Source organism: Anthonomus grandis, chromosome 7 (genome assembly GCF_022605725.1).
Source record: "Anthonomus grandis grandis chromosome 7, icAntGran1.3, whole genome shotgun sequence".
Lineage (NCBI taxonomy): Eukaryota > Metazoa > Arthropoda > Insecta > Coleoptera > Curculionidae > Anthonomus > Anthonomus grandis.
Genome location: NC_065552.1, coordinates 1,716,640 through 1,739,155, shown reverse-complemented (window position 1 = coordinate 1,739,155; position 22,516 = coordinate 1,716,640). Strand labels below are relative to the sequence as shown.

General features: G+C 33.6%; 1 protein-coding gene across 2 annotated transcripts in view; it reads left to right on the top strand.

Annotated features, from left to right (window-relative positions):
* The window catches only part of LOC126738683 (neprilysin), a 42,392-nt gene that overhangs the window by 7,497 nt on the left and 12,379 nt on the right, over positions 1-22,516 (top strand). Inside the window, exons 3-13 of one of the 2 annotated variants that reach the window (XM_050444119.1) lie at positions 1,570-1,664; positions 1,776-2,075; positions 2,134-2,386; positions 4,535-4,805; positions 4,860-5,110; positions 5,164-5,322; positions 5,380-5,476; positions 16,497-16,649; positions 18,622-18,798; positions 18,854-19,013; positions 19,070-19,118. In XM_050444119.1, coding sequence (XP_050300076.1) covers positions 1,570-1,664; positions 1,776-2,075; positions 2,134-2,386; positions 4,535-4,805; positions 4,860-5,110; positions 5,164-5,322; positions 5,380-5,476; positions 16,497-16,649; positions 18,622-18,798; positions 18,854-19,013; positions 19,070-19,118 — 1,965 coding nt within the window. The remainder of the gene's footprint in view (positions 1-1,569; positions 1,665-1,775; positions 2,076-2,133; positions 2,387-4,534; positions 4,806-4,859; positions 5,111-5,163; positions 5,323-5,379; positions 5,477-16,496; positions 16,650-18,621; positions 18,799-18,853; positions 19,014-19,069; positions 19,119-22,516) is intronic. The other variant, XM_050444120.1, reaches the window with a different exon arrangement.

The window sequence follows — 22,516 nt, the reverse complement described above, 5'->3', positions numbered from 1 at the left end:
TATCTACAACTTTTCCATTATACATTTTTTTCTTTGACGTCAACTTTCGCCGCAAATCGAAAAGGTACAATTTTTCACCCCTTTTCACCCCCCCCAAAACTTTACTTCCCTTAACCTGCTCCTGCATGAATTTTTTTCTCGTTCCTGATACCCCCCCAAACCTTTTCCCGTCGTTAGTTTCCGGATAACAATTGTTTCCCTAAAAAGTACAATTCGCCTAGACTATTAACCGGCCAAAACGGCAACCGGCCAGGTATGCAGTCCCAAGGTGACCGGTTAAGAGGAAGTATACTGTAAATATACCTTGATCATATACCAATAGTTCTAAATTAAAAACTGTATGAAAAGTTGTCTAGAACCAAGAAAAACTGAAATTTCTTCAAAACTTATTGACATGTATTAACAAATTAAATGTTCACATATTTGCGATAAAAAATTGAACTACTGCAATTTTCATAGCGATAAAACATTATAAAACAACACAAACATTATAGATTTTTTTATCACCTATGATTTTCTTAAAAAGCGTTTTTTTCTGAGGCAATTATGTTCTGCAAAAAAAACATTTTTCATTAAGCCTACCCTTACCCCCCCCACCCACCCCACATAACTTACCAGTAAGAAATTGTTTTCAAAAATCACTGTTTTCTAAAATAATACGCATGAATAACAACTGGTTTTAATATCCAATCTAATAACATAGTTTGTTTATTTATATTTGATAAATGTATATTAATAAATATTTAATACAAAAACAGTGCTTAGATTAGATTGGATATTATGGACGAAAAACAGAGTTTTTTCACAAGAATTTCATCAATATGTAACTCTCATGACAGTCTTTTTAAATGGCGAAATACGTATGATATACGTATATGATATACATATATTTTACAGTTTAATAAGCATACCTTTACTGTATACAGTTAATAAATGCACCAAAATCAAAAATTTATTAAAAAATCGTTGAATATATTTAATGATAATAATATATGTTGCTTGGGTAAGTAAATAAATACACATATATTTTATTTTAACTAAATAAATGCATTATCATTATTAGTATTAAAAATAATATTATTTTGTGTACTTTTATGTAATTCAAGGACAATTTTCTTATTTTTGTTAGCTTTAATTTTTTTGCCTCTATTTCATTCATTATTAATCAAATGTTATATTAAATTGTACCATTATAATCATATTTTTGATATCGTTAATGGTAGTCCCATAATCACAAAATTCTGTTAAAAATCTTAAGAAATCCATCGACGTGATACTCTTTTTCAGATAATTTTTCCCGATTAATCTACTGTTAAAATAACATTTTTATTATCATTAATAATGCTTCCATAGTTAAATATTTATTTTTTAAATCTGAAAGTATCTATGAACATGATACTCAATTTTTTCCAACCTTCTAAAAAAAATTAATAATAAAATAAAATCAAATTCTTGATAACCACAAAATTCGTAGTGGCAACGTTGCCTCTATTTACAAGAAACTTGCAATATTGCCAACTTTCTCAACTATATACAACACACTAAATAAATATAAATTCTTCCTTTTAGACCAAAGAAACCCGTATACTATCGTAGAGCCGCCATCATCTTAACCGTCATAGTTATCATCCTTCTTATAGGCCTAATCGTTCTAATAGCACTCCGTAAGTAGAAACAATAATTGAAAATTCTTGACAAGTGTATACAACGTTGCCAAGTAAACAATGTTTCATAATTTCCTCAAAAATAACTCAATCTTTCTCTCTTTATGTCAGATAAAAGGCAAAATTCTGCAAAACTCTGCACCACCAGCCAGTGCATCCGATCAGCAGCAAACCTAAAATACTCGATGAACTTCTCGGTGAACCCCTGCGACGATTTCTACAAATTCTGCTGCGGACGGTGGTCCAAGGAGCACCCGAACCACGGCTGGTACCCCAGCTACTCCACCTTCACCACCATCAGCGAAAAAATCATGATAGAATCCATGGAAGTGCTCCAAGGTGACTTGGAAGATGATGAACCTGCAGCAGTTGGACACGCCAAGAGACTGTATCAGTCTTGCATGGATAAAGGTGTGTATGGATTAGGACCTACATACATTGTTGTACTAATCATTGCTGACCATTCCAGAGTCTACAGATGACTTGGGTCTAACACCCTTAGTGAAGTACTTGAACATGACCGGGCTGCCCACCATACCGAGTTATTTCAATACAATTCTTACGAAGGATTTTCAGTTTGATTGGGTGAGAACCGAGGTGCTACTCAAGGTGGTGCTGGCAATGGACGTGTTCATCGGGTTCACCGTACAACCGAATATATTTAAAAGGAACGAGAGTGTTATTTATGTGGGGGTTTTGTATCAGAGCTGTCCGTTACCTAGGTAAGTACAACTGCACGTTGTTGATCTTTAAATGTTGTTGGTCACAAGTGTGAAGGAACCTTCTCAGAAGAAGAATCTCAACTTTATTGGTAAAGCAGAAAAATAGAGGGAGGAATGTATGAATGTATGATGCGAGAAACAGAATGATAGCATCAAGAATCTTCTGTGAGTGGCCTGGATGTCAATAGTATTGATGAATGAAAGGAAGACAAATTAGATAAAACAGAATGGAGTAGGGTAGGGTAGGATAAAGAAAACAGTTAGAGTTCAGGAGTGTCTTTCTAGATGTGAAGCAGGAGAACTGAGGACTAAGCTCTCTTTTTCTCACTTTGTATATGAGAGAAAAGGAAAAGCGTTTGTCCAAATATTTCAAAATAAGACGTGGATAGAGTTAATTTAATGTTGATTGAAAAAATCGCATTCTCGGAGGTACCCGAAAAATGAAAAAATCCCAAATTTTGGAGGTCGATATCTCGGCTTCTATGGGTCCTATCGGGAAAATTTCAACGGTTTTGTCTTAGTTTCGCCTTTTTGAATGCTTCGAGATCTTCCGCAAGGTCGTAGCTCTTATATTAGCTGAGATATCGCATTTTAAGTGCTTATTTTTGGGCTCAAAAACGAGGTCGAAAATTGACTTTTTCCGAATTTTCAAAGTGCTCTCGTTCCCTTAGTTCTGCTCGAATCTTATTAAAACCCGGTATTTCCGTGATGTAGGTGGTAAGAAAAAGCTGCTGGTATAATTAGTTCGAATTCGAAAAAAATAACATTTTTGTGAAAAAATTCGATACGGGGGGGTATACCCGAAAAATGAAAAAACCCAAATTTTGAAGGTCGATATCTCGGCTTCCATGGGAGCTATCGGGAAAATTCCAACGGTTTTGTCTTAGTTTCGTCATTCTGAATCCAACGAGACCATCCGCAAGGTCGTAGCTCTTACGATAGCCGAGATATGGCATTTTTGATGCCCATTTTTGGCCTCAAAAACGGACGTCGAAAACGACTTTTTCAGGATTTTCAAAGTGCTCTCATTCCCTTAGTTCTGCTCGGATCCTGTTATAACCCGGTGTTCTCGTAATCTAGGTGACCCAAATAAGACGCTGGTATACTTAGTTTGATTTCGAAAAAAATCAATTTTTGGTGAAAAAATTCGATACGGGGGGGTATACCCGAAAAATGAAAAAAACCAAACTTTGAAGGTCGATATCTCGGCTTCTATGGGAGTTATCGGGAAAATTCCAACGGTTTTGTCTTAGTTTCGTCATTCTGAATCCAACGAGACCATCCGCAAGGTCGTAGCTCTTACGATAGCAGAGATATGGCATTTATGATGCCCATTTTTGGCCTCAAAAACGGACGTCGAAAACGACTTTTTCAGGATTTTCAAAGTGCTCTCATTCCCTTAGTTCTGCTCTGATCCTGTTATAACCCGGTGTTTTCGTAATCTAGGTGACCCAAATAAGACGCTGGTATACTTAGTTTGATTTCGAAAAAAATCAATTTTTGGTGAAAAAATTCGATACGGGGGGTATACCCGAAAAATGAAAAAAACCAAACTTTGAAGGTCGATATCTCGGCTTCTATGGGAGCTATCGGGAAAATTCCAACGGTTTTGTCTTAGTTTCGTCATTCTGAATCCAACGAGACCATCCGCAAGGTTGTAGCTTGTATATTGGCTGAAATATCGCATTTTTAGTGCCCATTTTTGGGCTCAAAAACGAGGTCGAAAATTGAGTTTTTCGAATTTTCAAAGTGCTCTCATTCCCTTAATTCTGTTCGGATCTTGTTATAACCCGGTGTTTTCGTGATGTAAGTGCTATGAGGAAGCCGCTGGTATAATTATTTCGAATTTGAAAAAAATCACATTTTTGCGAAAAAAATCGATACTATATACCCGAAAAATGAAAAAACACAAACTTTAAAAATCAATATATCAGCTTCTATGGGCACTATCATAAAAATTCCAACGATTTTTTCTTAGTTTTGTTTTTCTGAATACAACGAGACCTTCCACAAGGTCGTAGCTCTCATATTAACCGAGATATCGCATTTTTCATCAAGGAAAATCTGACCCTCTTGCCTTGAAGAAACCAATCAATCAATGGTGCAATAATTATCCCTTTATTTTTCCTGAAAATCGCCTCGTTTTAGCCCAATGAAGAAAAAACACCTAAAACTGCGCCAACCGTGGAAAAGGCCGATAACCAAACGAGAAACTGACGATGATGCTGATCCAGATTCAGATTCAGATGATGATCAGGTGGAACACCAGCGAAAAGAATTACGAACAAAAATACGCACAACTATCATCAAATATGTGACCAAGCGGCTCTTTGAATATTCCGGTCTAACTCATCCGGAAGAGGAGTTTTTGCAAGAAGCGGCAGACATCATTAACAATATAACATACCATTTAGATGACGTATGAAGACCAGTAAGTGATCTAATAAAACGATTCAATATCACTCGATTTTAGCTGAACGAGAACGAAAACTACACGCTACCGCAAGGCGATACTGGTGAAGACCAAACACACAACGTCACTTTTAAAAAGCTACAAGAGCTCACTGATAATAACGTGGAAAAGCTCATGCCAGATTTCTGGATAAACTACATCAGTTTGATTTTCGAAGGCACCAATGTGACCATCAATGAATCCAGTGATTATTTGTTTATTACTGATGTGGAGCTCGGATACATCTGGGGTGTTTTGAACTACGTTTCCAGGTTTTCCAGGCTCATTAAAATCATCGGTAGGTTTTAAATTTGATCCATTGTAGCCTTCCGAGGGAGCATATTGAGCTCTACATGTGGTGGTCAACGGTTTACGCGATGATCCTTAGTACCACCAGTGAGGTATCTGAGTATATACTCGCTGCGACTGCTGTGTATTATGCCAGTACGTACCAAGATGATGAATCTGTCTATGTGAGGTCCAGGTAAATGTTTTCTTTTTAGGTTTTATTAGGGAGAAGGTTTAGTGGTAATGTTTTTAGATCTCTGGATTGTTGCGAGTTAGTGAATAAGTATATGGGGTGGGCAGTGAGTTATGCCATTGCTGATAAGAATTTTGCTAACCGTACCAAGCCAAGGGTAAGTGCTTAAAATTAGTACTTTAATAATAATGAATACGGTAATTTGAAATGTTTGTTCAAAAAGATGTTTTTTTATGAAAATTAATTTCACTTTTTATCATTCATTATATTAGAATGAATTGTCATTTGTTGATCGGAAATTCGTTATGCAGTTTCCTTTGTATGATTCTATTAATAAGTTGGGAAACTCTAAAAGTCATTCTTTAAACAAATTTTATTCTATGTATGGAAGGAAGGTGAAATAAAAATTATACTTAATTATTAATGGAATTAATTGGCGGAGTGTTTTTTTATGGAGAAATATAGCATGTTATATTTTTTTACCACACCACGGAGTAATAAATGAACAAAGTAAAACTACTAAACTAAGGTGACCCCACAGACACTGGGGTAACTTTAAATGACATTCAGCGTACTGGACCAGTTATTCAAGATGATTTATATGATCTTTTACTTAGGCTTATGCAGTGTTAATGTAAAAAGATGAATTTACATTAAATACTGTTACCTATGAGACTAGGTGAGCCGCATTTTTGTCCAGGCAGTTAGAATTGGATAATATGGAAACTCAGTGAAGCTTTCAGTGGTTGGTTGTAAGATTTTCTTATATTGTTTAAATTCTGAAAAAATAACCCTATTAACGGTGTGAAACTGTTAGCGGTGTTCGCCATAAATGTATGTTTTTTTGGTTTTGTTGACCGACAAGCGTCTCATGTAATTGTCCCATACAGTCCTCTTTTATTGGCTATTAAAATGTAAACGTTGTAAAGGGATGTAAATGTTATAATTTATTAGAGTTTTATTTGCCTTTACTAAATAAAATACAAATACAAATCGTTTATTTGTCAAAACAAGAAAAAAAATAATACATTTTATGACGAACAAAAAAAGTATGACAAAAAGGACAGTTCATCGATTATAAAAAAACCGCTTCACATGCTCATTATATAAAGGAAAGTATATATGAACTATCCTATACATAACAAACAAAACAGCTAAATATTTCTAAATAATTCCATATAAAAACTATACCAAAAAAAAAAAGAATCAATGAATGCCAGATGCAAGCACTATCATTAGTATTTAGTCTATGAAAGAATTTAAAACGACTACAAGAAATATAATGTTAAGTTATGAAAAAAAACAAAAAATTAGCAATTAGGGAGGCAGAAGCGAGGGGCGACAGTAAGGGCAGCCTGGCCGAGGGAAAAGCGAGAAAAAAAAAAGATTATTATATTATAATATGAAATGACGCTGAAGTCAGTATGTTGTATTATTAATGACATGTTTGATTTCCTAAGCTTGAGAACCTTGTTCATAAAGTTTTTTTTTTATGGTACACTGAAAAAAAATTATTGTAAATTTACTTTTTAAGTTTACAGAAATTTCAGTAGTGTTACAACAATTATTCAGTAAAATTAAAATATTTTGTAATAAACCAAGTATTTACTAAAATTCCTAAAAAACTTGTGTAAATTTAAATCACTTTGTGAAACTTATAAGCAATATTACATTAGATTTGTAAAATTACCGAAGAAAGTTGCAAAATCACATAATATTTGTAATTATTTTTACTATTATAATGTAAAATTACAAGTTTTTTGTAAATTTATACCTTAATTCTTTAATTTACCTTGGCTATGTAAACCGCGGCCAATGAGAGTTCGTGTTTACGCGTCCCCAAGCGATTCCGAAATTTTCATGTAAATGACGACTCAGTTATTATTTTCGACTTACGACAGGTAATAAAGAATTTTGTGCTAGTCCTTCTGTTTATCTTTTCTTCTAACTGTTTCTTCGTGCCTATAAGTATCAGGTAAGTTAAATATTTACATTAATATCTGTTAACAATGATTACTTGTCAAATTGCCTGACTGGTCAGGTTGACAATTTCCATATAATCTGTACGTGGTCCTTTATGAAAATGTTTTATTACCTATTAGTATGCATTTAGTATAGATTTTCAGCAAGTAAAGGTTATATAAACTTGTAATAGAAAACTTGTAACTAATAATGTTAATGATTTATATTTATATTTACCAATATTCATTTTATATATATGCTTCTTAAACGGCATTAAAAAGCTATTTTTAATGCCATTTGGAGCAAAATAACTATAATTTTAATAACAAAAAATAAACTAAATAATATAAATAAACTTTTGACATAAGGTTAAATATTATATGTACTTATTTTATTCCAGGACATTACCGATGAATCTTCTCTTGAGCTTGATATGGAACCATGCATTGTAATATGTGGTGGTAAGTAAAAATTTTTTTTTTGAAAAAAGATTAGAAGTATTTTTTTTTATTTGTAGGCTCTAACAATACTATAAAAATATACCTAGCACAAGAACCTGTTACGGAAAAATGTGACTCATTTGGAGGAGAATTGCATTGCTTAATTGCTCTTTATTTTGTCTTTAATTTGGAATATCCCAAAGAAGCATCCTGCATTTTGGAGTTCCTTCAAAGATATATTTCAAAAATACACCCCGAAGCAGGAACCAAATCGAAAAAACAAAGTCTTTGGAAAAGAAAAGTTATTTCATATTTAACGAAGTTAGCCAAGATAGAATAATAAATTTTTATTTTATTAAATAATTATTTATAAATTATTATATTATTTATTTTTTTGAGTCCATAAATGTTAAATGAGTTTGTTCCAACCTTAAAGGGTTTTTTTTTTGTGAGATTTAGCTTGGAAGTAGGTACCTATATTAACATATTTGATATTATATGGGGCCCCAAAATGTATATAGACTATGTCAAAGTTCTTGGATACTTCAATAGTTTTAAGAGTTTATGTTTTTGTTTGTATATTGAAGAGTTTAAGTTTCAAATATACTTGTTATTTTCCTTTTTTTTTTGAAAACTTATCATGTAGTTATGTTATGTTCCTACTGAGTTTATTGAATTTCCATTGAATTTTGAAAAAATAAATCCTTTGTATTTTTTTAAATTGCCACTTTGATCTTTTATTTAATTTATCAAAAATACTAAACAAAAAACTGTAGCTAGTAAAAAAATACAATTATTCCAATGTAATTTTACCAGAGCATTTTTTACATTTACAACGTGGTATTACAAAAAAAATGTTATTTCACAAATAAAAATTACTAAAAATTTGAAATATTAAATTGTAATTTCACAAAAATATGTATTTCTTAGTCACAAAGATTAAGTAAATTCACAATTAAAAGGGAAATCTAAATTACAAATATTTTGTGAATAATTATTGATTACAAATATTTTGCGATTTTACAACAAATATAATGGTCACACTAAAAGCAGTAGATTTATTGTAAATTCACAAAATATTTTTTTCAGTGTAAACACAAGCACAAGAGGAAAGTCCTATATCACTCTTGGAGTGGTGCTTGCGCGAAGATATTTGTGGGCCTTTATCTTGAATCGCTGCAAGTTGTATGCGTCGGGAAATATGTGAGGTGGAAGCCCGTTCCACAAAGAAGATGTTCTCCAGATGAATGAGTCCCGATACAGCGACGTTCTTGGGGTAGGCAGGTGGACTCGATGTTGATGAGCCGCCACTGCTAGACGCGTCCTTCTTGCCGGAACAGCCCTGGGTGGAATCAGGCCTGCCAGCTCAGAGGAGCACTTACCGTGATAATAACGGTAGAATAAACAGAGATCAGCCACCTTTCTCCTGTGCTCCAGACTATCCAGACTCTTTGTCAGTTCTGGTTTGTCGATAACACGAATAACTCTCTTCTGTATAGAATCTAGTAGCTTTAAACTATGCTTGGGTGCAGAGCTCCAGACATGCGAGCAATACTCGAGGGAAGGGCGTATTTGAGCCTTATAAAGAGTCAGCAGCTGCTCTGGTGTATACAGTTTTTTCGTTTTGAAAAGCACTCCGAGTTTTTTGGAAGCTGCCCTGGCGATCTCGGCAACGTGGTCATGCCAGGACACACTGTTGGTGACTTCGACTCCTAGAAGATGTAAAGATGATTTCATTGGCAATGTTTTCCCTGCTATAACCAGCTCCGGGCCATCAACGTTAATCTTCATCGTAAATACTGCAGCCTGCGTTTTTTTAGCGTTAAAATTGACCAGATTGTTATCGCCCCACTCCAAGATTGCTCTAATATCGTTGTTGGTAGAAGCTACTTGTTGCTGCCTAAGATTCTGAGAAGTTGCGGCTGTCGTTGGTTTGGCGGACTTAAATGTAGAAATAAGTGTGCTATCGTCCGCAAAGCTGTAGATTGGATTGACAGTGGTTCCTAGCAAATCGTTGATATATATCAAGAAAAGGGTGGGGGATAGAATGCATCCTTGAGGGACTCCAGCGTTAATGTTAAATTTGTCGGAGAGGTGTCCATCGACGGCTACTTGGATTGTTCGTTGTTCAAGAAAACTTTTGATCCAATTCAATAATGAGTTTTGTATGCCGATTGAGGAGAGCTTGGTTAGTAGTCCCTTATGGTATATAGATTTGCGAGAAACTAAAAAAACGTAATCAAGAATCTCATGTACACTATCGACATGGAACTCTTTTGCAGCTACTTTTTCCCAAGTAAGCCGATGGAACAATTAGATTTTTGGTAGCAGTAACGATTTTTACAAAAATTAAATTTTTGGTCACATTAAAAATGTATCATTCAATCATCCAATATATCTTTTTCATCAATGCTAGCAGTGAATAATGAAATTGATCTATTATACCATTCGACCTGTCCATTTGCTCTTGGGGTAGCTGTTATGAATTGAGTACCTGTTTAATACATCAATTTTTATAATACTCATCAATTTTGTCTCGAGTAAAACAAGAATCACGGTCACTTATTATTCTCCTTAGTAATAATCCAAAATTGGCTATAAACTCGTCCAAAAAATTAACAGGACCTAGATCGATTGTACTGCCTTCATTAAAACAAACTTAAAGGGGCTTTCCACTTATGAAACTACGCATGCAAAACTGTGCTTGCCATTTGTGTCTTGCCTAATGTTGTTTCCATTTATGCCTCAATTTCAAATGATATTGCCTCTCTTTATGTCCACATTTGTTTAAACATTTGGTGTTGGTTGTGCTGCTCGTCTTTTTATCAATGTTGAATGAAATACAAATTGGTGCGATTGCTGCTGCAGTAGCAATTGTTGTTAATGATGTTGAGGCGGAAAAAAGAAAACGAAAAAAACCTTCATGCTGGGTAAACCCTTTTCTGCAGAGGAGAAATGAAAGTTTGAGTATTGTAGATGAAATAAGACTGGCTAAGAACTCGCTGTTTAAAAACTTTACGCGAATGTCGCCGTCTGATTTTGAATTACTCTTGACTTTAGTTGGCCCAGCAATACGCAAACAAAATACATATTTTCGTGAAGCACTTCCAGAAGCTACAAGGTTGGCAATAATGACACACACAGCAAATGTACACCTTTAAAGTTTCAATTCCAAGTATATCTCGCATAACAAAAGCTGTTAGCCAAGCTATTGCAAAGGCTCTACATGATTGTGTACAGGTAAGAAAATAAAATGCATATGTTTTTATAGTTATTTTGCTATTATTTATAACGAAAATCGGAGGCTGTGATTTGAAAAAGTTAGTTCCAGATTTATAAAATTGCTTCCCATAGAAGTCTCTGTCGCCTGGCCTAATATGTACAGGGCTAAAAAAACTCATACCTTTTTAATAATTTTGTTATTTATTAAACAGTACTGTTTCATAATAGTTTATATAATATAGTCTATTCAACGAGCGAAACAGCACTTGACATAAAAAATATCACATAATTTACATAGGAACCAAACGTCAAGTGTTGTTTCTCTCGTTGAACAGACTATACATATAATATAATATATTATTATTCGCTGTTGCTAAAGTTCAAATAGTTTGTGATGTGAAATTCTTCATCATATTGGTCATTTGATGTTGACATGTCGGAGGTAATAGTAGATCCACGAATTGGTCCAGGAATTACAATACAAGTATTCGAAGCATCTCCTGAGTATGTTTGAAAAGCTTGTTTACTGGCGGTATTAGCAGGACAAGTCTCTTTCAAAGGGACCGGCATAGACATTTGGCGAAGACGATACTGATTAACCACATTTGGATTCGGATTGCTTATGGGATAAAGATTGACCTGTGAGTTATCCCTGGAGACTAGATTAGAAGAGATGCCCATAGAGACCATAGAGTCCTCTTGTTCCATGTCTATCTCGGAAAGAAGAGAATTTATACGCATTTGCGCAATTGCCTGAGTACGAGGTTTTTTGAGGTTCCGAATCCTAGCCTCAATAAACTCAAAAAATGCGGAAATATGATCTCTTTTTTTATGTTTTCGGTAAAATTTTTAAGGAGTAAGACAGCTTCCTCTGCAGGTTTCGGTTTGTCGTAATCTGCTATCTTCGTGTCTTTCTTGAAAGACGAACCTTGTTTGGGGGTATTGTTATCCTCATTATTATATAGTCGCAGACTATATTATGCACGCCACGTCGGGCCCGAAAAATCGTGTTTTTTTGAAAATAAAAATTCATATCTTTGGCTGTATGGCTAGCGAAACGATGAAATTTGGCATAGGGTCTCTCAATACATTGGGAATGATGGATCCGTAAACGAATTTTTTTTCGGGTACCATCAAACGGAGCGGTACTGTCTCAAAGTCAAAAATTCGTAAAAAAATTGGTAAAAATCGAGTTGCTCACGAGATCTCAATTTTAAAGCGTTTAATCGAGCTGAAATTTTCAGGATATATGGGTTCTTGAGGCTTACGTGTCTGTATACTTTTTGGCCCAGATCAATATAAGCGAACAAAAGTGACTAAAAAAAAATTCAAACTTCTCCAGAGGCTAAAAAAAATTTTTTATAAAAAAAGTGTTTTGGCGAAAAGACTTCGTTTTATAAGAGATTTAACATACTTGGAGCTTTTTTTTATAAAAAATTTATTTTACGAGTTCTGGCATTTTCAGTTTTTTGGAATTTTCTGCCAAACGATACTTATTTTGGGAAATTTTTTTTTTCAAAAAATAACTTCATCTTTTACCTTTCATATGCCATATAACCGAAATTTTTGGAAACCATACAGGGCGAGCAATAATGAACTTTACCCATGAAGGTCCGACCTGAAAATCACATTTTATTTAATAACTTTTTAGTGGTGGCACCTGGATCATTTATATTCTCAGGCATTAAATACTTTAATAACCCCATTATTTATGTAAAATTACAATCTTCCAATATTAATAGGTTCTGAGCAATTCGAATTTTCGCGTTTAATTCATTTGCCGCGTCCCTGTATATGGTGAAAAGATCAGACATCGTCTAAAAGATCCGAAATTTTGTTTTACAAAACATACTAAAATTTCAGGGTTCCAGCTATAGTACAAGTACCCGAAAAATGCGATTTTATGAAAAAAGTCCATTTTTTTGCGTTTTTGCAGGTAATTGGAGGTGTCAACCTAAACTCTAAAGAAATGGCTAGTGGGAACAATACTTTGACGCATGGTGGGTAAAAATTTTTTGCTCGTAACAGGTGGCCGGGACTTGGTTTTTTGTAAAATTATGAATGAAAATGAACCGGAAACGATCAGGGAAAGGAAGCACCGAATCAGAAAATGAATGGGCTTTCCGAATCTGTGCATATCAATTGGGGAAATTGTGTATTGCGGCCAGGAAAATTCGGCAAACATTTTGACGTCTTCGAAAAATGCCGTTTTTTTGAAAAGTCAGTGGTTTTATACCGGGGTGAGACGAAATGAAATTTGCCCTATTATTTTACTAAAATTATTCGAATATATACACGGGTCAGTCGTAATGATCTATTTAATTTAAAATAAAAATTTAGATATTACGTGAGTTTTTACTATTTAGTTTATTATTAATAAATGTTAACAATTCTTAAACATTGCTTTTGGGTTATAAATAAAAATTTCTTGAAATTATTGATTTTTAAGGTTAGTCGAGTATCATAACTTTTTTGGTATTGGTGCGATTTGGTTGAAATTTGGTACCTAGTACCTATTTCGGATAAGATTAATACATTTTTACAGATATTTGACATGACTATGTTTTAAGGTCACGTGACTACCTTAACTTTCTTCCTATTTGTCCGATTTGATTGAAATTTGGTATTTGGGGTTTATTTAGGATGCAGTTATTAATTTTTGACAGATATTTGACATTTGACTTCCGGGTCACGTGACTATTGTAACTTTTTTGCTATGAGTCCGATTAGATTCAAATTTGGTATTTATGCTTTATTTAGGCTACAATTAATAAATTTTAACAGATAATTGACAAATTATATTTTAAAGTCACGTGACTTTCATAATTCTTTTGCTATTGATCCGATTGGGTTGAAATTTAATATTTGGGCTTTATTTAGGATGCAAGTAATAAATTTTGCCAGAAATTTGACATATTGAATTTTAAAGTCACGTGACTTCCATAACTTTTTTGCCATTGATCCGATTGGGTTCAAATTTGGAATTTGGGGTTTATTTAGGATGCAATTGTTGATTTTTTACAAAATTTTAAAATATTGAGTTCTAGGGTCACGTGACTATCAAAATTTCCTATTTGATTGAAATTTGCTATTAGATGATATGTATATATTTGTAGATAATACTTTGTATTACCCTATTCCTTTTATCTTAATTAGTTAAATTATTTCTTAAATTTGCCTTTAAAAAAAAATTAAAAAATCATCGGTTCGAATACATAGGCTTTAAAGGGAACTTATATTCTTTCATAATATTGTAGCATTATTATAGATTTTGAAAAATTTTGTCATAAAGTTTTTTCATTACTTTTTGAATGGTCTTTAGCCAGAAAAAAGAAATTTTGAATTTGGAGCATGTTTTGAAAAATCTTCATTTTGGGCCGGATTTTGTTTGAAAATCGATAAATGCAAATAAATAGGTTTTCTGTTCATTTTAGAGTCAAATCGATAATAACCTTTTTGAAAGGTATCCTGAAATAATACAAGATAGAAAAATAAAAAGTTGAAATTTTTCCATAGGGCTCTTGATAATTCGATATTTATGATTAATAGTTTTTTACAATTTTCTCCGAATCTGTGATAGCTATAATCAATTAGTTTTAACATTCGAATACCTCGTAACATTCCCTAGAACTTTTGTTTAAGACAAAAAGTTGTCAGAATTATAGTTTATTTAGAAAAAAATAAAAACCATTTTTTCACAATTTTTCATGGCTATTATGTTGGCTATTTCATGGCCCCTTTCGATTTTGGAGCAAAAAAAAATTTTTTTTTTCTTGGGTTTTTTTTACTTGAAATTGCCATCATAGGGCTTACATTATGATTTGTCGATTATAATTTTAACAAAAAAAAAATGGTACCGTGGGAAAAAACGAGTTTTCTTTTATTTTTTTTTCACATTTTTACTAATATCTCGACTTCTATAGCTTCGATTCAATTCGTTGATGGTTTCTATTATTCCTTATTCTTCTCCTGTTAGTTCTTTTTATATTTTATTACAATTGCCTTTCGAAATAAAACTGAAAAATTAAAAAAATCGACGTAAAAACCCGGTTGCGTTATGGGACCTTATGTTTTCCTTTATATTATGGCACTCGTATAAATCGTGGAAAATTTTGTCATAAAGCTTTTTTGTTAGTTTTTGAATGGTTTTTAACCAGAAAAAAAGAAATTTTTAATTCGGAGCATATTTTGAAAAAATGGTCATTTTGACCCCGGATTTTGTTCGAAAATCGAAAAATGCAAAGAAATAGGTTTTCCGTTCATTTTAGAGTCAAATTGGTAATAATCTTTTTTAAAGATACTCTGAAGTAGTACAGGATAGAAAAATAAAAAATTGAAATTTTTCCATAGGGCTCTTGATAATTCGATATTTATGTTTAATAGTTTTTTCCAATTTTCTCCGATTGTATAATAGCTAGAACCGATTCGTTTTAACGCACGGATACCTCGCAATATTCCCGAAAACTTTTGTTCAAGACAAAAAGTTGTCAGAGTTATATTTTATTTATAGAAAAATTAAAACCATTTTTTTGAAATTTTTCGTGGGTATACCCCTTTCGATTTTCGACCAAAAAAAAATTTTTTTTTTCTTGGGTTATTTTAGTAAAAATTGCCAGTTTAGGGCTAAAACTAAAATTTGTCAATAATTATTTTAAGAAAAAAAATGATACCGTGGGAAAAAACCAGTTTTATTTTGTTTTTCCCACATTTTTACTAATATCTCGGCTTCTATAGCTTCGATTCAATTCGTTGATGGTTTCTTTTATTTCTTATTCTCCTCCTGTTAATTCTTTTGATATTTTATTACTATTACATTTTAAAATAAAAAGAAAAATTAAAACAAATCGACGTAAAATCCTGTTTGTTCTATTTCAATAAATAGACCCTTATGGGAACTTCTCTCTGAATTTGGTATTTATGGTTTATTTAGGATACAAGTAATAAATTTTCACAGATAACTGACATTTAAGTTTCAGCCTAGGTCGGGTGACTACCGTAACTTTTTTGCTATTGGTCCGATTCTGTTGGAATTTGGTATTTGGGGTTTATTTAGAATACAATTAACATATTTTAACAGATATTTGAAATATAAGAGAGTATATTAACACACAACGCGACTATATAATAAATTATGGTTCTTTGAAGCATGATACCCCAACAACTGGTCCTCTCTTTCGTTGGCAGGTAGACGTTAGCCTCCCTGACTCACCTAAGTACACCTGATAATTTTGATTTTTTTTTTAAATTCCCTTATGGCTTTTCACAGACAAGACCTAAAGGTTCCAAACTGGTCCCCACGGACCAAAAGTATAGGAGCGAAGCGACTATACTTGTTCGTTTTACAACTTACTATCAGAGGTAAGGTCACAGAATGTTCTGATTCGTCAACACTGATACTTTGGTGATTAATATTTTCATTCCCTTCTTCTGGAGCCTGAAAATAAAATTCTTAAATTAGACTTTTTCAATTAGGCTGTCTATAAGTAACACATAGTTTATAGCTGTTATTGTAAGTATTAAGAAAACTTCTTAAAAGTTATGTTTTTGTTTCAGCTTCCTACTACTGTTGAAAAATGGTTAGAAATATCTAAACTCTTTGGAGAAAGGTGGAATTTTCCCCATTGCCTCGGTGCCCTTGACGGCAAACACGTTAACATCCAATGCCCTGCCAATTCTGGAAATTCTTATTACAACTATAAACGATATGTTAGTATAGTCCTATTTGCACTGGTTGATGCTAATTACTGTTTTCGATATGTAAATATCGGTAGACCAGGGCGAATGTCAGACGGGGGTGTCTTTTCTAACAGCTCGTTATATACAGCTTTAAGAGATGGTGTACTCAATTTACCGCATGAAAACATTTTACCGGGCACTGACTTTCCTCTACCATACGTTTTTGTTGCGGATGATGCATTTCCACTAACAAAACACATTCTTAAACCCTATGCAACGGATTTGGTAAAAGGATCTCCCAAAAGGGTATTCAATTACAGATTATCAAGAGCCCGACGTATAGTGGAAAATGCTTTTGGCTTACTCAGATCAGTATTCAGAATTTTTCGATCTCCGATTGAGCTTAAAACAGAAACTATTGAGGATGTCGTCCTGGCCTGCGTTTATATCTACAACTTTTTACGTCGAAGCCGACAATCGTCTTCTCTTTATTGCCCCTCGGGTACCCTCGACTCTGATGTAGATGGAAATTTGATTTTTGGAAGATGGAGAAAGGAAATTATAAACGACACTGGAATTACAAACCTTACAAAGACGGGAAGAAATGCCACAAAAGAAGCAAAAAATATAAGAGAGGGATTTATGAACTACTTTATGTCTCATGAAGGAGCTGTCCCTTGGCAAGCTGTATATTTGTAACATGTATGATTTGCGTTGTACAGTAGAGTCTATTATTTGTTTTTGTTATAATAATTAAATTATAATTAAATAAATTTACCTCATTAGATTGATCCTCCTGTATACATTCTAATGGCTTTGACAAAGTTGAAAATGTTTCTTTCCCTGGCCGATCCTCCTCTCCATCCAAAATAAACAAAAGATATTTGTACAGAAACCAGCTGGGCTCTGATATAACATCATCCCTTCCAGCTCCACTTCTCTTCTTTGTTAGTTCACCGTGTATTTTGCGTTTACGCAAAACGCACGGTTATAACATTATTTTTATCCTTGATTTTACCCTAATTTGTAAATAGACGTACTTATTTGTTTTCTTGTTATTTAAATGTAAATATTTCGGAAACAGTTGAGTTTTGAGATAAGGTGTGTTATACGAAACTTGCTTTGAATTTCGCCTATATTTCATAAATGCAATAAAAATATAGCATTCCATTTAAAAAAATGACCGATGACGTCATATCTTTTTTTTGTTCCACCCTGTATTCAAAAATGTATGTGAAATAATGCGCAACTTAAAATAGAAATCGATGGGTCCGAGCGTTTTCTCAAAAAATCATGTCTCTAATTTTTATCGAATTTATGTGGAACTTTAGGTGGTCACTGTATAAACCTTAGATCAACAAATTAGCTATCCAGTGAACAATTTTATTTAATGGTTATTTGGCCGGTAAAGTTTGTGTATTTTTGTATAATTCTATATGGACATCCGTCAGTTTTCTTAAGAAATGAAACCGATATCCACTGGACATTAATGTTTCAAAAAAGAGGAAACCTTGAGATGTCCATTGGATAGATTTGTGCTGCTTGGGTAAATGTGAGTCTTCACCACAATCGTAACTTTGTTTAGGCATAAATGAATTATTTCCTCCTAGTATACTATTGGTTTTGACGAAAATTCTGATGCACTTCTTCCAAAAAATATATACTAACTAGGTACATGACGACTCTTTTAAATCACAAGCATTTATAAAATCCATTTTGTCAAAATAGTACCAACTTTCTTCAAGTAATTTTTAATAATATCAAGGAGTAGACCTTAATTTAAAAAGTAGACTTAATATATTATTAGCAATAACTCCCTCAACCACTTTGACACATTTGCTGGTTTCATTGTCGCAAAATATGCGACTTCATATGCACATAACTATAACAAAATTTGTTACAATTTACGCACGCAACCTTGTAGTAAAACATACGAAGCAAAGCCATTTTTAACACTGCAATATGCCGTTTTATTTAATGTTTATTGTCCATTTCTTTTAAGGTTAAAAAAATGATAAACGACATCAAAGCCGCTTTTGTGGAACACGTGCGTGGCATCACCTGGATGGACGATGCTACCAAGAAAGTCACATTGCAAAAAAGCGAAGAAATGCTGAGTTTAGTCGGTTATCCCGATTGGTTGTACGAACCTGGAGCGCTAGATCGGAAATATTACGGTGTAAGTACTTCGGTGAAAAAAAATAAATATTAAAATCAATAGGGAATGCTTTCAGTTGGAAATCAACGAAACGACTTATCTGGACAATCTGGTTAATATAATAATCCAGTCGATAAACGAGACTTTGACCTCCTTGAGGCTGACCAATCCGAGGGATTGGAGTACCGAGGCAACCACTGTAAATGCTTTTAATTCCTTTAGTGATAATGCCATCAGTAAGTCCTCATCAATAAAAATAGTAATAATTATATAACGATCCTTTATCATATAGATGTTCCTATGGCAATCCTGAATTATCCTTTATACGACTTGGGACTGGAGTAAGTACAATAAACATTTAAATAATAATTAGCTTTAGAGAGCCGCCGAGAGGAAAATTGGGTAGTAATATAGAAACATCTCAAGCAACACATCATTAATATTATTATCGTTAAGTATATATTTAATAAACTATAGAATATACGTGTATCATATACTATTTTGATCACAAAAGGGAGAAAAGTTGGGCATTTAAAAAATATTGACAGGGGATTTACGTATCAAGTTTTTAAACTCCGTTATTACATCTGAAATATTTGATTAAATTCTTTTGAAAAATCACCGTTTTTAGTTTGTAATATCCAATCTAATAGCACTGTTTTTGTATTAAATATTTATTAATATACGTATATCAATATTTTAATAAGCAAACTGTTTTGTTAGATTGGATATTAACGATGAAATCAGATGTTATTCATGCGTCATATTTTGGAAAACAATGATTTTTGAAAATAATTTCTTACTGGTAAAATGTGTGGGGTGGGTGGGGGGGTAAGGTAGGGTTAATGAAAAACGGGTATTATGCACAAAATAATTATCTTAAATGAAAAACTTTGCAATTTACTAAGGAAATTCAAAAAATACTATTCAAAAAGATTGATTTAATAGAAACTATGCAAAGATTTCCATGTTGTGTATAAGTGATTAGAAATAAAGAATAATGTAAATTATAGTTAATTTTCTGTGACTTGAGAGAGTAGATTATTTATTAAATTAATTTTTTCTTTTAAGGCAATTATTTTATGCTATAAAAACGTTTTTTATCAACACTACCCTTACACCCCCCACCCACCCCAAACATTTGCCCAGTAAGAAAATATTCTAAAAAATCACCGTTTTTCGTATATAAAATACAATCTAATAGCACTGTTTTTGTATTAAATATTTATTAATAAACATATATATATATATAAAATTAAAATAAAAAAACTGAGTTATTAGATCGGATATTAATGACAAAACTAGCTATTATTAATGTATATTACTTTGAAAAACAAAGATTTTTGAAAAGAATTTCTTACTGGTAAGTTGTGTGGGGTGGGTGGGGGGGCAAGGGTAGCATTAATGAAAAATAGATTTTTTGCAGAAAATAATTACCGTAAACTGGGGCTACTTGCACACGTTTTCAGCACATTTCCCAATGTACCCCCGTACATTGTAACTTTACAACTTTGCAAAAATTACATTGTATCGACCTATTTAAGGGCTACCCATGGCTGGTATAAAAATTAGAAGAATGCAGCCATTGGTCCCAAAAAAAATTTGTTTGTGGGGTGTGCAAGTTACCCCATGGTTGGGGTAACTTTTACATCCATGAAAAATTGTTTATAAATTGCATTCTAAAGCATATTCTGTGCATGTTACCCCTTAATCATAAAAACAAAAAACCTATAACAAGGGTCACCGTTCCAACCATTTAAAAATCAATATTTTTATTGAAAAAATAATATATCGTCAAAACATATGAAACTTAAAAACAAATTCTGTATCTATACATGCTTAGAAATATTAATAAGAAGTTATTAAAAAATAAACAAACTTTATCTAACAAAACTTTGGTAAAATAAGGCACATTCTTTGAAAAAATCACAAGTGTAACAAAAACAAAACATTGGCTAATTATTATTGTCAACTAGGTAGTCCTTGTCGGCATCACTGTCATCTACTGGAGATTCATTGTCTTCCGAATCCTCACACCATTCGCATTCAAAATAAGGGTCTTTGCTGTCTTTATTACTGGGTCCACAAATCCAAGCTCGACAGTTTGTGCATTGTATCCTATCAATTGCGCCTCTGTAGTCTTGCAGATACCACACTGGGAGTTATTAGTCTTTATTTCTCTCTTGCTTTTCCTGGTAGGGAGTTGCTGAGTGCATGGCAAAACGCTAGATGAAGAGGGTCCTGGTTCTTCGGCTGTGGTTCGAAATTCCTCAGGAACGGTTAGAGGATTTTCAAAAATATTAGGGTCCGTAACAGTGCGAGACGCATCACTTCCAGATTCGATTTGTTTCCCCTTTTGCGTTTTTTTTCAACCCCTGTTCCACGGTGCTCTTTCAACAAATCAACCAAGCTGTTGTCTAAGACTCTTTCGATATCTGCATCTTCTAGTCCACCAGGAATGCGCTTCTTGCAGGATGCAAACCAGTTGCTCTAAATCCTGATTCGAGATTCTCAGCTACATTTTGACTTACCCCTTTCCACAATCTGTGCAGTAGGTTCGGAAATTGTTCTTTCGGGATACAGCCTTAGAACCGCGACTCCTTTCTCCACTGATCGAGAATCTCTCTCCATTTTCTTTTCATAGGCGCAAATACGGCCACATCAAGGGGCTGCATTAAATGCGTGGCATTGGCTGGGAAGGAAGTTATGTAGATGTTATTTGTACCACATGCCTCTATCACCTGTGGTGAAAAGTGCCTTGCCAGGTTGTCACCATCGAGAATCATCTGGTCGTTATTTTCTCTGGTGGATTCGACGTGAGGCAGAAAAATCTGGAAGAACCACATTTGAATAAGTTCATGTCGAACCATCCGCCCGCACTGCTCGCATATTTTGTTCCTCGTGGTCCACCTTGCGTCGAGTTGTCAAAAAGATTCAAAGCTTTCTATACAACCATTGGTGGTAAAAGGTCTCCATTGGCATTTCCACAAACCATTAAACTGATCGTAGCCCGAGAATGCTCCTGAACTCTTTCCACTCTCTTCTTGTTCCTTGGCACTATCACCTTCCTGGACCCAGGATCATCTGTAAAGTTGGTTTCATCATAGTTATACAAATTTGAGCTTTTCACTTCTCTAATTGCTAAGTCAATATTATTAAAGAAATTTAAAACTTCATTACGATCCACTGATGCTCTGGATCTCTTTATGTTTGAAGCCATTCTAATGCTTAAATGGTTCCTTTTTATAAATAATTGTAAGAAATCAGGTCCAGGCAAGTTATTTTTGAATATTCGATTATTTTTTTTATTACGCCACGAATATCAACTTTTGTGAGAGAAAATCCCCAATTTGCTACAACACCCAATGTCTTTGAAATGAGAGCCTCTTCTTGATCACTTAAAACCTTTGGACGACCAACTGATTTCGAGTGTGCACGAAGAAGTCTTCGACCTAACGTAGTCCGTTCTACTTTGAAAGTTTCGGCTGCTAATTTCCTCGATATACCCGCATTTACTGGATCTACCGCTTGGCGCAAGGCGTTCTGTGAGTAATTCCGGTAATTTCTTGCTCCCGGAGTTTTTTTGTACGTACGAACCATTTGTATACTTAATTTACCTGTAACAACAGAAAGCCGGCGATAAAACACAAAATAACATAACATAAAAAAAAACTAAACAAAAATACACGTGGTGTGCAAGTATAGTGCCCCACATTACGGTACCTTACAGGATATTCAA